The sequence below is a fragment of the Artibeus jamaicensis genome, unplaced genomic scaffold (assembly GCF_021234435.1).
Source record: "Artibeus jamaicensis isolate MK-2021 breed Jamaican fruit bat unplaced genomic scaffold, CSHL_Jam_final contig_64, whole genome shotgun sequence".
NCBI lineage: Eukaryota > Metazoa > Chordata > Mammalia > Chiroptera > Phyllostomidae > Artibeus > Artibeus jamaicensis.
The window spans coordinates 3717432-3731083 of record NW_026521911.1 but is presented as its reverse complement, the minus strand read 5'-3'; the positions used below and the strand labels follow the sequence as shown (position 1 = coordinate 3731083).

General features: G+C 58.6%; 1 protein-coding gene across 4 annotated transcripts in view; it reads left to right on the top strand.

Annotated features, from left to right (window-relative positions):
- GDPD5 (glycerophosphodiester phosphodiesterase domain containing 5) overlaps window positions 1–13652 on the top strand; it is an 88450-nt gene that overhangs the window by 72408 nt on the left and 2390 nt on the right. For 3 of the 4 annotated variants that reach the window (XM_037131521.2, XM_037131518.2, XM_037131520.2), the window contains 8 exons: window positions 3285–3367; window positions 4497–4647; window positions 5186–5404; window positions 5998–6155; window positions 6474–6621; window positions 7778–7860; window positions 8398–8412; window positions 11910–12022. In XM_037131521.2, coding sequence (XP_036987416.2) covers window positions 3285–3367; window positions 4497–4647; window positions 5186–5404; window positions 5998–6155; window positions 6474–6621; window positions 7778–7860; window positions 8398–8412; window positions 11910–12022 — 970 coding nt within the window. The remainder of the gene's footprint in view (window positions 1–3284; window positions 3368–4496; window positions 4648–5185; window positions 5405–5997; window positions 6156–6473; window positions 6622–7777; window positions 7861–8397; window positions 8413–11909; window positions 12023–13652) is intronic. The other variant, XM_037131522.2, reaches the window with a different exon arrangement.

Sequence of the window (13652 nt, the reverse complement as noted above, 5' to 3'; positions counted from 1 at the left end):
AACCCACCCCCAGGAGAGGCAGGTGAAGCGCAGAGCCCACCGCTAAAGGGAAGCCTGAAAGCTGGACTGTGCTGAGACAGAGGGAGGGGATCAAAGCCAGTGACGCCCCCTCTACTGGGGCCCCGGCCCCTGCAGCAGGCCCACCCCCACAAGGCCTCCTCCGCACCTTGGCAGCTACGGAAGGCCGACTTCACCTTCTCTGTGCCAGTTCCCTCATCTTCTACCCTGAGATAATGAGGCTGCCTGAGGCGGAGGGCCCCGTGAGGCAGGACTTACACCGAGAGAAGTGCCCAGCTCTGACCCCGGTGGACATTACTGTTATCTTGGGCAGGACCTCCCCCTTCTCTGGACCTGGGCTTCCTCACCTTGAACTTGGGTTCTAAACAGAGGCAGTACCACTCCCCACCGCTAGTGTGTGCTTGGGGTATTCGTGAGAGCGTTTGCTTGGTTATCACAGGGACTGGGAGTGCTATGGTATTGAATTCAGGGTAGTCAAGGCAGCCTAACAAAGAAGTTTTAAAAGGAGGTGCTGAGTCCGAAGGGGCTGTGAATCACCCTAAAGGCCCGCCTGCACTGCGTGTGGTGGCCGTTATGCCCACTTTCCAGGTGAGACCCAGAGACCTGTGCCCTCCCACCACATCCCGGTCCTGTCACATCACTTCCTGGAGGCAACCAGCTGGAAAGGCCATGGCTTTGCAGTTGGAGGGATTGGGATTTGGGTCCCGTTCTGCCATATGCTGCCTGTGTGTCTTGGGGGTCACCTGTCTACAGTGAGGATGTGGGAGCACGACTTCTCCCAGTGGTGGGCCCCCCCCTTCCTCTGTGAGCCAGATACCCACCCACCTGCTCCGGAGGCCAGGGTACAGGAGGGGGCGCTGAGTAGGGAAGGAGGCGGCAAGCAGAAGCAGCAGCGTGGCCCAGGGTGGATTTGTCTTTTTTAGTAGAAAATTTTCAAACAATCACAGACATGGAAAGAGCAGTGTAATGAAGAGCATGGTGAATCCAGTCCCACCTTCAACATCTACCAGTGCCTTGCCACTCTCTGCATCTCTCCCTACTTTCCTTGTCCTGCTGCAGCAGTTTGCAGCGGGTTTCGGACATCGTTCCATTCTGCCCACACATACTTCGGGATGTGCCTCTAGTGCACAGGGCTTTTCTTTTAATATGGCCACAACCGCAACGCTTTTATGACAACAGCCCAATAATAGCAACTTCTTAATGTTATCTAATATTGAATCCATGCTCAGTTTTCCTTTATATTCTCAAAAATACCTCTTTACAGTTGAGTCATTAAAAATCAGAACCCAAATGGGGTCCAGCCAGTGCCTGGTTGGATGTGTCTTCTATGTGTGTTTGAGGCTGTAACAATCCCCCCTTTCTTCCATATGCTGCTTATTGTTGAAGAAACAGTCATCCATCCTGTAGAATTTCACACATTTATGCATCTGGCTGGTTGACTTCTCAGGGTGTTTTCTGAGGGGCTGGCAAAGGTGTGGACACAACTCTGCCCGTGTGCGTCTCCCGTGGGAGGTTCTGAGTCCACACGTCTGTGCTGTGAGCCCAGGTACCCAGTGCTGTGCTCCGAGTGCATCGTCCCTATGTGAGTGTGCCTGCGTGTGTGCATTCACACTTTAACACTCCAAATCATGGCCTCTTCACCACGGTGGCTTGCCCACTTGAGTTTGTGGCGCCCCTCACACACACACACACACACACACACTCCCGACAACAGGCTCATACGTGGGCTGAGGCCAGAGGTAGTGGGGGCCCTGAGATGGAGAGTAAGAAGTCACCCTGGAGGCCCAAACACCTCCCGGGCCTTCCTGGGGTCCCGAAACTGGCCAGGGACGGCCAGGTTTCCACGGCTCCAGCACTCGACACAGGGAGACTTCAGTTGGAAAAAGCCTCCAGAAAGAGACTTTACTCCTCCCAAATACTTCCTCTGTGCCTACCCATAGTCTACCCCCTGCAGCCCCAGCCCAGGCAGGAGGGAGCAGTGGTACCTCTCGGGTGGTCACTCAGAGAGGCCAGACTACAGGACCTTTAGGGACGAAATGGGTGGGAAGCCCACGCCTCTCTCTGGGTGCCTCTGTGGCCCACTCCCACTCCCACCCCACATGTGTGAGGCGTCTGTGAGGCCTCACACAGCCTGCTTGACTGGGAGACAGGCAGTGCATTCCCCAAGGCAGCTCTGCACCAGGAAAAGGGGAAGAAAGGAACTCCTGTTACAGAGACTGCTGTTGTCTGTGTTCTCATCTATGAGCTTGGGAACATTAGCCTGCTGTATAGCTAAAGAAACTGAGGTTCCGACAGGTGAGGCGATGGATGGCCCAGGAGTGGAAAATGGAATTGTTTCTCCTCAGCTCCAAAGCCCTTTCCGTGCCAGGCTGCCTCCCACAGGGGAGTGTGTTACATGTTAGAGAACAGCATGGGCGGAGGGAGAGAAGAGGATGAGCCTATGTTGAGAATGAGATCAGCCATGGGGACCCTTACCACCCCATCCCCTCACAGTCAGGAGTCCTCCTCCCTCTGTCTTCCAAGCCTAGCTCCTTGTTCAAGCCCAATCCTTGGTATGGTGCTGACCCCCAGTGGCAGCAAAGAGTATTACAGGGACCTCAGACCAGAGAACTGGGGAGAAAGAACCTCCACCCTCCCCAGTGGAAGGACCCTCAAAGGACAGTGAATATACTCTCTCAAGGGGCCACTGGGGAAACTGTAGTCTGGAGGAGGAAGAGATGCACCCCAAGTCACAAAGCTGGTTAAGTGGCAGAGCCAGGGACAGAAACAGCTCTTCTGACATGGATGCCACAGGGTTAGCAGTTGTCAGTTATTAAGCACTTACTGTTTATCAAGCAACATGCTTGGGCCTTTTCACCCATGTGACAGTCTCGGAGATAGGCTTGTCATTTTCTGTACAAAGGAGAAAACTGGTCCCCCTTTTGAAACTGCCACCTCTCCCTCCAGGATCTCAACCTGGACTCGGGGTACAATAAGAAAACTTGGCATTCAGCCCCAGCCCAAGAGGCAGAGGACCATAGAAAAGCCCTCCCACTCCCACACTGCAGACATCAGCACTCACCAATCCCACGCAAAAACCTGTGAGGCAGGCATGACTGAACAGATGAGGACACTGCGTGTCAGAGAAGCCCTGTGGGTGGCCGGGTCACACAGCTATTTCTTGGAGGAGCTGGAATCACGACCAGGCCCAACATGGGGGTTTCATTGGCTGGGGAGGTGCACATCAGCTAAATCTGAGCTCTCCCCTCACCACCTTGTCCCCACAGCTGGCCCCAGAGCACACGCTGATGTCCTTCCGGAAGGCCCTGGAGCAGAAGCTGTACGGGTTACAAGCTGACGTCACCATCAGGTAGGTGTTGCGGATGGGAGGGTGGCACTGTCTCCTGTCCCCATGGCATCCACATCTGGGTCGCTGCTGGAGAGACTTCAGGTCCCAGAACCTCAGGATGGGAGGGCAAGGGCTTGATGATCCACTGAAGGCTGGGCACCCTGTTCATGACCATGAATCTCGTGCCAAACTCCAGGAAATAAAATAAAGAACAGAACAGATGCTCTTGGTTCAAGCAGGGAGGGAGGGCTGGGACCTGGAGTCGCCACAGATCTGCTTGAAGGAAAGACCAGATCCCTATGGAGGACCCAGTCACAGAAAGATGGAGCTCAAACACTCTGACAGGTGAAAGCAGCACATTGCAGAGCGATCACTCACTGTGGTGTCGATGACCCTTTCAAAGACCACGTTAAAATGAGTTGCACGTTTTCTACATGCAGATGTATGTGCACACCAGTACAACAGGCAGGAAGAATCCACCCCCATCTCATAGCAGACACCTCCGAGAAGGGGAGAGGGGCAGGGCTGCCCCGTGGGCGTGCACAGGTTGTGTCCTGGACCTGGGCACCTCTCATGTGAGAACGCCTCCCCCTGGGTAGACGTCCTAGAATTATGTACTTGTCAAACTCTTCTAGTAGATGGTGGCAAAATGCCCAAGGAAGGGGGACCCGGTACCTTTACCGTTTCACACAAAGGCACCATATAGGCTCAGACAGCTGCAGCGGGGTGGACCAGGCTGGTGGGGGCTAAGATTTGTCAAAGGGGCCCGCATTTGCACTGTTCTCATCGTAGCATCGCGTGGTCTGGGTTCTAAGCCAGGATCCAACACTTACTGGCTGTGAACCTTGAGCTAGGTACTTCCTTCTTCCAGCCTCAGTTTCCCCGTTATCAAATAATGTAGTGCCTACCTTCCAAGGCTGCTAAGAGAACAGGCCAACCCTCTTTCCTCAGCAGTCCCCACCCCCACCTGACCCTCACAGAGAATGTGAAGGAGTCACCCACCAGCGCACTGCCCTCCCTGTGCAGACAGGAACCTGAGGCCCAGAGAGGGTGGGTAGATGTCAATGGGGGGAGTGTGTAGGGGGCTGATCACTGTGGGCAGGTGAGGGGCCGGGATGGGCAGTGACCCAGCAGCCCCACCCTCCTGCAGCCTGGACGGCGTGCCCTTCCTCATGCACGACACCACCCTGCGGCGCACCACCAACGTGGAGGAGCAGTTCCCCGAGCTCGCCCGCAGGCCCGCCTCCATGCTCAACTGGACTGTCCTGCAGAGGCTCAACGCCGGCCGCTGGTTCCTGAAGGTCTGGCTGCAGCTGTCCCACTCCTAGGCTTGGAAAGCATGGGCGGGGACCCTCCGGAGTGAGAGAGCCGGGCGGCCATCACTCAGGTGACCCCCGCACCCCCAGCTTCCCTCAGGCCAGGCTGCTTAGTGGCCTCCTTGGGCTCCCACCACCGCAGCCCAAATGTTGTGGTTGTCACTACTTGTGCTGGTCCTGTCTCCCTCACCAGAAAACGCTGTTGGTGATAGTTAAAACTGTCAAATCTGTAAAACTCTAGAGGGAGGCTGGTTCTCTGCTCTGAAGTGTTACTAAAGGAGAAACATGCTGGGGTCTGGGAGACATTCCAAGCATATAGTTCTTTGGGTAGGCAGGGTGTGGCATAGAGGTTAGGGTTGGGGTCTCCGAGAGCCCCCACTGGCCACAGCCAGTACTCTGCTTGGCATGCACACCTCAGTAGACACTGGCAGCTCAGGGGGTCTCCACGCTTGGTAGCCAGGAAGCCGTGTGTAGGCCCCCGAAAGGCTGGTGAGGCATCCACGTGTGTCATTGTCTCTGCCAGACGGACCCCTTCTGGACGGCCAGCTCCCTGTCACCCTCCGACTACAGGGAGGTCCAGAACCAGTCCATCTGCAGCCTAGCCGAGCTCCTGGAGTTGGCCAAGGGCAATGCCACGCTGCTGCTCAACCTGCGAGACCCTCCTCGAGAGCATCCCTACCGCAGCAGCTTCCTCAACGTCACGCTGGAGGCGGTGCTGCGCTCAGGCTTCCCCCAGCACCAGGTGAGGCCGGATGCCCCGCTGGCCCAGCCACGCCCCCTGGGGAGCCCCGTCTCCTCACCGCCCTGCCCTGGGCAGCCCAGGCCTGGCTGGAGCAGGAGTCCAGTATAAACTCACCACATACCCTGTCCAGACCTCAGCTTCCACATTTGTAAAATGGGATCAAGAGGGGAACAAGTAGGGAAAGAGAAAGTCCTTTAAAGTACAAAGGGCAGGAGCAAATTCAAGTTTTATAAAGTACTGTTACCTCTACGAAGCACTGTCCACAGCCTTGTGGTGTAGTATTTGGAGGATGGCGGACTCCCACACCAACGTGTGACGTGCACTCGATGCTGGTGGCCTTGGGCAGAGTAACTGCCATTCAGGCCAGCAGGCTCACCATGACTGGGGTCGAGAGGGAAGCTCCCTGGGTTAAAGCGGTTCGAGGCCTTGGCTGGGACCAAGTCACCCCTGATGATGGCCAGTATGTGCAAGGTTTCACTGAGTGCTGGGGCCTGACCCTCCCAACTCTTCAAGGTGCTTTCGGGCGTGGGGAGGGACATTCTAAACCCATTTTGCAGATGAGAAATCAGAGGCCACCCCCTCTCTGCCTACAGATCATGTGGCTGCCCAACAGGCAGAGGCCCTTCGTGCGGAAGGTGGCTCCTGGCTTCCAGCAGACGTCAGGCTCCAAGGAGGCAGCCGCCAACCTGCGGAGAGGCCACATCCAGCGGCTGAACCTGCGCTACACTCAGGTGTCCCGCCAGGAGCTCAGGTGCCCACCCCACCCCCTCCAGCTTGCCCAGGGGAGGGCAAGGCCAAGTCCCTCCATCCCACCTCTCTCTCTCTCTCTCTCACACACACACACACACCTGCACACCCGAAGAACCAGGCAGAGGGCTGGAAGCACAGGGGCTCTGGTTCAAAGAGATGTAGAGAGCATGAGGCACACATGGGCTTGTCTCTGCGTCCAGGGTGCTCCAGGGGTGCAGAGGCCTTCCTCTGGGAACAGCTGTGAGGATGGCACCCAGCTCCACAGGCTTCCCAGGGGCCCAGGTCCATGGGCTGACCAGCCTCTGTCCCCTCCCCACAGGGACTATGCATCCTGGAACCTGAGTGTGAACCTCTACACGGTCAATGCACCCTGGCTCTTCTCCCTGCTGTGGTGCTCGGGGGTCCCCTCTGTCACCTCTGACAACTCCCACACCCTGTCCCAGGTGCCTTCCCCACTCTGGATCATGGTGAGTTAGGGGGGGTGTTTGGGGGGCAGAGGGCACCTGGAGGGGGCAGAGAGCTGCTGGCGGCACCCAGGAAGGTGCAGGCTCCACACTTGGGGCTCCCTGGTGAGGCCTCAGGTTGTGGGGAGCCTGTGGAGGGGGCAGGCCTGAGGCACGAGGAGGGTTTCTGTGACCATTTTCTGCACTAAGGTGCTGGGACATGGGAGGCACCTGGCCTCGTGGGGAGAAAACATCTAGTGAACCACTGCTGGAGTTCTGGTTTGGGTGTTAAAGTTTATTACATTTTGTTTTAAAGGAAGGGAAGGCATTATATATAGAGGGTAACAGGACAAGCACAGGGAACATTAAAATCTGCCGAGATTACAGTGAATCGAACCCCTTTTCAACTGGACGCCCGAGCTCCAGTCCCAGCTCAGCTGCTGGTAGGGGTGGGGAGCCCTTGATCTCCCGCCTGTGTGCTCCCTGTGGCCCCTCTGGGGACGTGAAAGGCAGATGGAGGGTCTCTGTGGCTACGACAGCAGCAGGGTCAGGGAATCAGATCGAGGTTGTGGGTGGTGAAGTCCATCCACCTGCCCACTGTCCTTTAAAATCTCTGGGCGCTCAGCCCAGGATGAGACGAAGCAGCACTGTGGCAGCGAGAGCACACGTGAGTTTTGGGAGTCGTGGGGGTTCACCAACAGCCAGCAGGGCCCCCCCCACGCTGCTTTTCCACAGTCCACCTGAGGTCCAGGTGGTTTGCCTGCTGGGCCCCTCTCCACTGACCCTGGAGAGGAAGCCCCCACGGCCCACACCCTACAGCAACACATGCACTCTTACACACACCCCGCACAGCTGTAGGCCACGTTGTGCCTTCGCACACTTGTTTGACCTTCATCATTTGCCTCTTGCTTTGAGCCCCCTGAAGCACACAGACCCCCCCGAGAGCAAGTGAACTGGTTCAACACAAACCACCTCCGCCCTGAGCACCACACAGGCCCCCTGTGCTGTGTGCATGTGCACCCGGACCCTGACCCAGGCCCACGGTGCCCGGAGCCCACGCCTCCTGGCCCTTCCCTGCCCCTCCCCAGTGGTGACAGGGGTCCTTCCACCCTTGGACCCTCAGTCTGCAGCCTGGTGTGGGCCAGCCGTGATTGGAGCTGACGTAACCATCTGTCCACAGCCCCCGGACGAGTACTGCCTCATGTGGGTCATCGCCGACCTGATCTCCTTCACCCTCATCGTTGGCATCTTTGTGCTCCAGAAGTGAGTAGGCTCCGACCACCTTCCTCAGCCTTCCCTGCCCCAAGACAGACCTGGGCCCACCGCAGCCAGGGGAAGCCCCTCCTGAGCCAGGAGGAGGCCTGACCAGATGGCCTGTGCAGGGGAGGAGGGCTCCCAGTGGCTGCCGGCCCAGCCCCGTGAGCCAGAGCTGGTTGGGTTTGCCTCTGCTGGGTTCTCCGGGTGGACTCTGCCGGGTTTCAGCTCCTCTGCAGCTGGCTCATCTCCTCACCTGTTGCTGCCCAAGGCCAGGGGACCCCACCACACTCAGCACTGGGTTGTGCTGGGCTCGAGACCTCTCACCCCTCAGGACAGCAGCTGGCATAGTGGTCGCAGTGAGGAGGTGGAGGGGCCCGGGGAGGGATCAGGGCCAGGCTGGGGTCCCAACCCAGCCATGAACCCACGGGAAGGGGTTTTATTCTTGACTGACGTTCTCTCTCTGTCCCATACTGCTCTGACCTGGCGCATGTCCCTCCTCTCTCTCCCCACCCCCCCTCTCTGCTGCACTCTGGCATCTCACAGCTATCACTTGATCAGGTAATTCTGGTGTGGTCTTCCTCCTCCTGTTCCTCTTTCTCCCTAGGCCTTGCCACCCCTTTCTCCAGTTCCTCTGAAAACCTGCGCCGAGCAGAGCCTGGGTCAGGCTCCCTCACCCTCCCAGACACCTGCCCGGGAGGCCTCCTCTCCCCCCCCCCCCCCCCCCCCCCCCCGTGTGTGCCCCTCCGCTCTCCCTTCCTCCTGCTGTTTCTGCGGATGGGGAGCCAGTGTTTCTGCAGGTGGCTGACCTGGTCTCTCTCAGCACCCACGCACTTTCCCCTGGAGAGGGGGCTCTGCCCAGGTGCCTCCCCCACTGCCCAGCGCACGCCCACCCTACCGACTTCTGTCTCCCTTCCCGTCCGTTGCCTTCCCCTCTCCGGGTCTGCCTCTCCCATCTCTCATTCTGTCTGTCTCTCTCTCATCTTTATTGCTTTCTGTCTGACCCCACTCCCCCTGGGGAGGGTCCCACAGTGGCTGAGCTGTCCTAGGTGTGCATGGCCCCAAAAGCCCTGGCCTGACATTTTCCTTCTGGCGTCCATGCTAAGTTCCAAGATGAGACTTAGGCCTCGGGGTTTCGAGCCCTCTTTCCTTGGTTGAACGCCTTGGCCCTCCTGGGTCAGGGGAGTCACTGACCAGCTTCTAGGTGGAACTGCTCCCCAGCTGTGGGACTGCTGAGCCCAGCGAAGGTACATTCGCCCAGTCAGCAGACGCCCATCCGCACGTGCTGGCTGGTGCTGTGGGGGCCTGCAGCGGGCGTCAGGCCTTCGCACGCAGAGCCCCAGAACGCCGGGGAGGCCGGCCTGTGGTGGCCCAGGGGCTAAAACAGACACGCTGGACCCGCTCGACACAGCCCAGGCGGTGTCATTGGCCTCCTGGGGGAGAAGATCATTTTCTCACTCTTCCGCTCACTCACCAAGTACGTAGGGCACCACCCCCGCCTACACACACACACACACACACACACACACACACACCACCACCACACACACCACCACCACCACACACACCACCACCACCACCACACACACCACCACCACCACACACATCACCACCACCACACACACACCACCACCACCACACACACACCACCACACACACACCACCACCACACACATCACCACCACCACACACACACACACCACCACCACACACACCACCACCACCACACACACCACCACCACCACACACCCACCACCACCACACACCCACCACCACCACACACACCACCACCACCACACCACACACACACCACACACACACCACACACCACCACCACCACACACACACCACCACCACACACCACCACCACACACACACACACACACACACACACACACACACACACACACACACACACACACACCACACACACACACACACACACACACACACACACACACACACACACACACACACACACACACACCACACACACCACCACACACACACACACACACACACACACACCACACACACACACACACACACCACACACACACACACACACACACACACACACACACACACACACCACACACACACACACACACACACACACACACACACACACACACACACACACCACCACACACACACACACCACACACACACACACACACACACACACACCACCACACACACACACACACACACACACACCACACACACACACCACCACACACACACACACACCACCACACACACACACACACACACACACACACACACACACACACACCACCACACACCACACACACACCACCACCACACACACACCACCACACACACACACACACACACACACACACACACCACCACCACCACCACACACACCCCCACACACACACACCACCACCACACACACACCACACACCACACACACACACACCACACCACACACCACCACCACCACACACACACACCACACCCACCACCACACACACACACACCACACACACACACCACCACACACACACACCACCACCACACACACACACCACACACACACCACCACCACACACACACCACCACCACACACACCACCACCACCACACACACACACCACCACCACACACACACCACCACCACACACACACACACACCACCACCACACACACACCACCACCACACACACCACCACCACCACACACACCACCACCACCACACACACACACCACCACACACACACACACACACCACCACCACACACACCACACACACACCACACACACACCACCACACACACACCACACACACACCACCACCACCACACACACACCACCACACACACACACCACCACCACACACACACACCACCACCACCACCACACACACACCACCACCACACACCACCACCACCACCACACACACACCACCACACACACACCACCACCACACACCCACACCCACCACCACCACCACCCCCCCAGGCTGGTGCCAGGGACACAGTGATAAATGAGACCCAGCGGCCGTCCTCAAGCACACGCAGGGTGCTCGCCTGGCTAGAGCACGGGCTGCCTTCTCCCCTGCCCCCGGCTTTGCAACTGTCTGTCTGCCCTGTTCTTCCACCCACCTGCCTGTCCATCTGTCTGTCCACTTCTGCTGTGCTGACCCCATCTGGAAACAACTGATTTCTTGTGGAGTCTGGGCTCCCCAGCCCAGCAGGGCCCAGTGCCCTGGGGGGTGGGGTTGTTTCCAAGCTGACCCCCACTGCTCTTGGTGGGAGTGGGGGGCCCAGTAAGTCCTCTGTCCAGGTCACAGAACGAGTCTTCAGTTCAGAGGAACTGCAGCGGGAAACACAGTGCCTGGCTCTGCCGGGCCCCTGCACACCCTGTGCAGCACCACCGCTCAGCCCACTTGATTCATTTTACCCCCGGCCCTGGCCTTGCTGCCTCGGCCATCAGAGGGGTTGACGCTGCAGCCTGGCCTCCCCACTCTGCCGGAGTAGCTACAGCCCCCACCCCAAGTCACTCCAACGCCTTTGGCACTGAACCTTTTGAAGACAAGTTCTGAGCAAGGCCCAGCCGTGTCCCCTCCCCTCCCCTCCAGGGTTTCCCCCGGGCTCACTCAGCACAGTCATGACAGAGGAGCTGCAGGAGAGACATCAGCTGGGGCTCCCCAAGATGGGTGTGTACCCCGGGGTGGGCCATCAGAGTCATGCCTGCTAAGCCCTCCCCTGCCCCAAATTTATCCCATTCAGAGAGAGCCAGGTGCATAATGGGGGGGGCACCTGAGGCACAACCAACCAAGTAACCAGCCCAAAGCACCTTCCTGAGCAAGGGGAGTAGACCTCAGGCTCCAGAGGTCAGAGGGGGCAGCAGAGCCCTGGCTGAGAATTGGCAGCTCCGATTCAAGCCCCAGCTCTGCCCCTCCCTGGGCCCTGCCTGTGCAGTTGGACCAGTGCCCTGCTGGCCTCGGGCCAGACCCAGAGAGGCTCTGGGAATAGGCAGGGTCCCTGCTCCAGAGGAAGGTCCTGATGTGCATGGCTGTCTCCGCAGGTGGCGCCTGGGTGGCATACGGAGCTACAACCCCGAGCAGATCATGCTGAGTGCAGCGGTGCACCGCAGCAGCCGGGACGTCAGCATCATGAAGGAGAAGCTCATCTTCTCAGGTGGGCAGCCCCGCAGACAGGCTGAGCCAGGCACTGGGCTCAGCTGGGATGGGGGCGCACACGTTCACACACCGGCAGGGACATGGCACATACAGGCGGGGCCCACACAGGGACAGAGGCGTGTGTTCACACGTAGATGTGCACACTCTCCATGTGCGGCCATCAACTCCTGATCCTGCAGCTCACTGTCCGCCCCCCGAGGTGGTGGGCAAAGCTGCTGTGCAGGAGAGAGAGCAGGGGATCTGCTTGGAAGGCCTTTCCCCATTGCCTGGTTCATCCGGGGACCCACACATATGGATTTCATCCCGTTGTCGCCGGCCGGTTGACATCCCCAGTCTGGCGGAGGAGGCAGCTATAAAAGCGAACAGGGGAAGCTGGGCATCACGAGAGCTCTAACAGATGACGGTGCTGAACCAGAGTGTGGGGTGCAGGGGGGGAGAGAGTGGCCAGAGCTCCCTGGGCCAGTGCGCAGGGTTTTGGAACCCTCTGTGCAAGGAGTGACGTGGGTGAAACAGGCTGGGAGAGCGGAGGGAAGGAAGGGCGTCCCAGGCACGAAAAACCTGTGGTCAGAGGTGGCGAGGGAGTGCTGCCTTCCAGGGCACCGACAGCTAAACATCTTTCTAGATGGCTTGGGGGAGGGGCCTTTGACAGGCTCACCCCAAGATGGTGCTAGGGGGTGGGGGAGGGGACATTCTTGGGCCCCGGGTGTGTGATCAGGAACTTGGGCTTCATTCTGAAAGCAGAGCAGGGCCAGGGGCAGATTTGTCTTCACAGGCTGTGACAAAGAACCACAAAGTGGGGGCCTACACAACAGAGATTTGTTGTCTCACTGTTCTGGAGGCTGGGAGTCCCAGACAATGGGGTCAGCAGGGCTGCTTGGGAAGATCTGGCCCATGCTGCCTCCTCGGTTTGCAAAGGGTCGTCTTCCTGTTCACACGACATTCTCCTAGTGTGCGGCTCGGTAATTCAGGCCAGGGATGTGGGCGTGGAAACAGAGAGAGCGGAGAGATTTAGAGCACACTTCAAATCCCAGATCTACCCCAGCTAGCTGTGTGAGCCGGAGCACACTGTCTAACCTCTCTCGGCATCAGACTCTTCTCTGTAAAGTGGGCTAGCACCCCCTCTCGGGGTGCTTGTGAGGGTTACTGCCATGCCCGGCCCAGAGGGGTACTTGGTGAACACTGCGTGAGTGCAAAAAGGCCCCATGGGGGTGACTGTGCTTTGTGAAGGCTGGATCCAAGGATCAAGGACCGTGTGAACATCTCATTCGCTCCTTCCCTCACTCGCCCCTCTAACAGATGAATGCCACACGCTGCTCTAGGTGCCTAGGACACACAGATTCAGGCTTACCTTAGCTCAGAAAACCTCCTACAAGGAGCCTTCCCTGAGCCCCAGGACCAGGCTGAAGGGCCTCCCTGGCCTCCCATAGCCCTCTGGCCACACAGGAGAGCTCCTGGAGGAAGGGGCCAGCCCCAGGCACCCAGGGTCCCCAGACCCCGCACCCTGCCCAGCCTGGAGGAGTCAGAAGGGGTGGGTGGAGTGAACGAAAGGCAGGAGGCCCGGCAGCTCCCGCCCATCCAGACCCTGCCTCTCCTGTGGTCTCTCGCCTAAGACCATTCACTGGGCACCT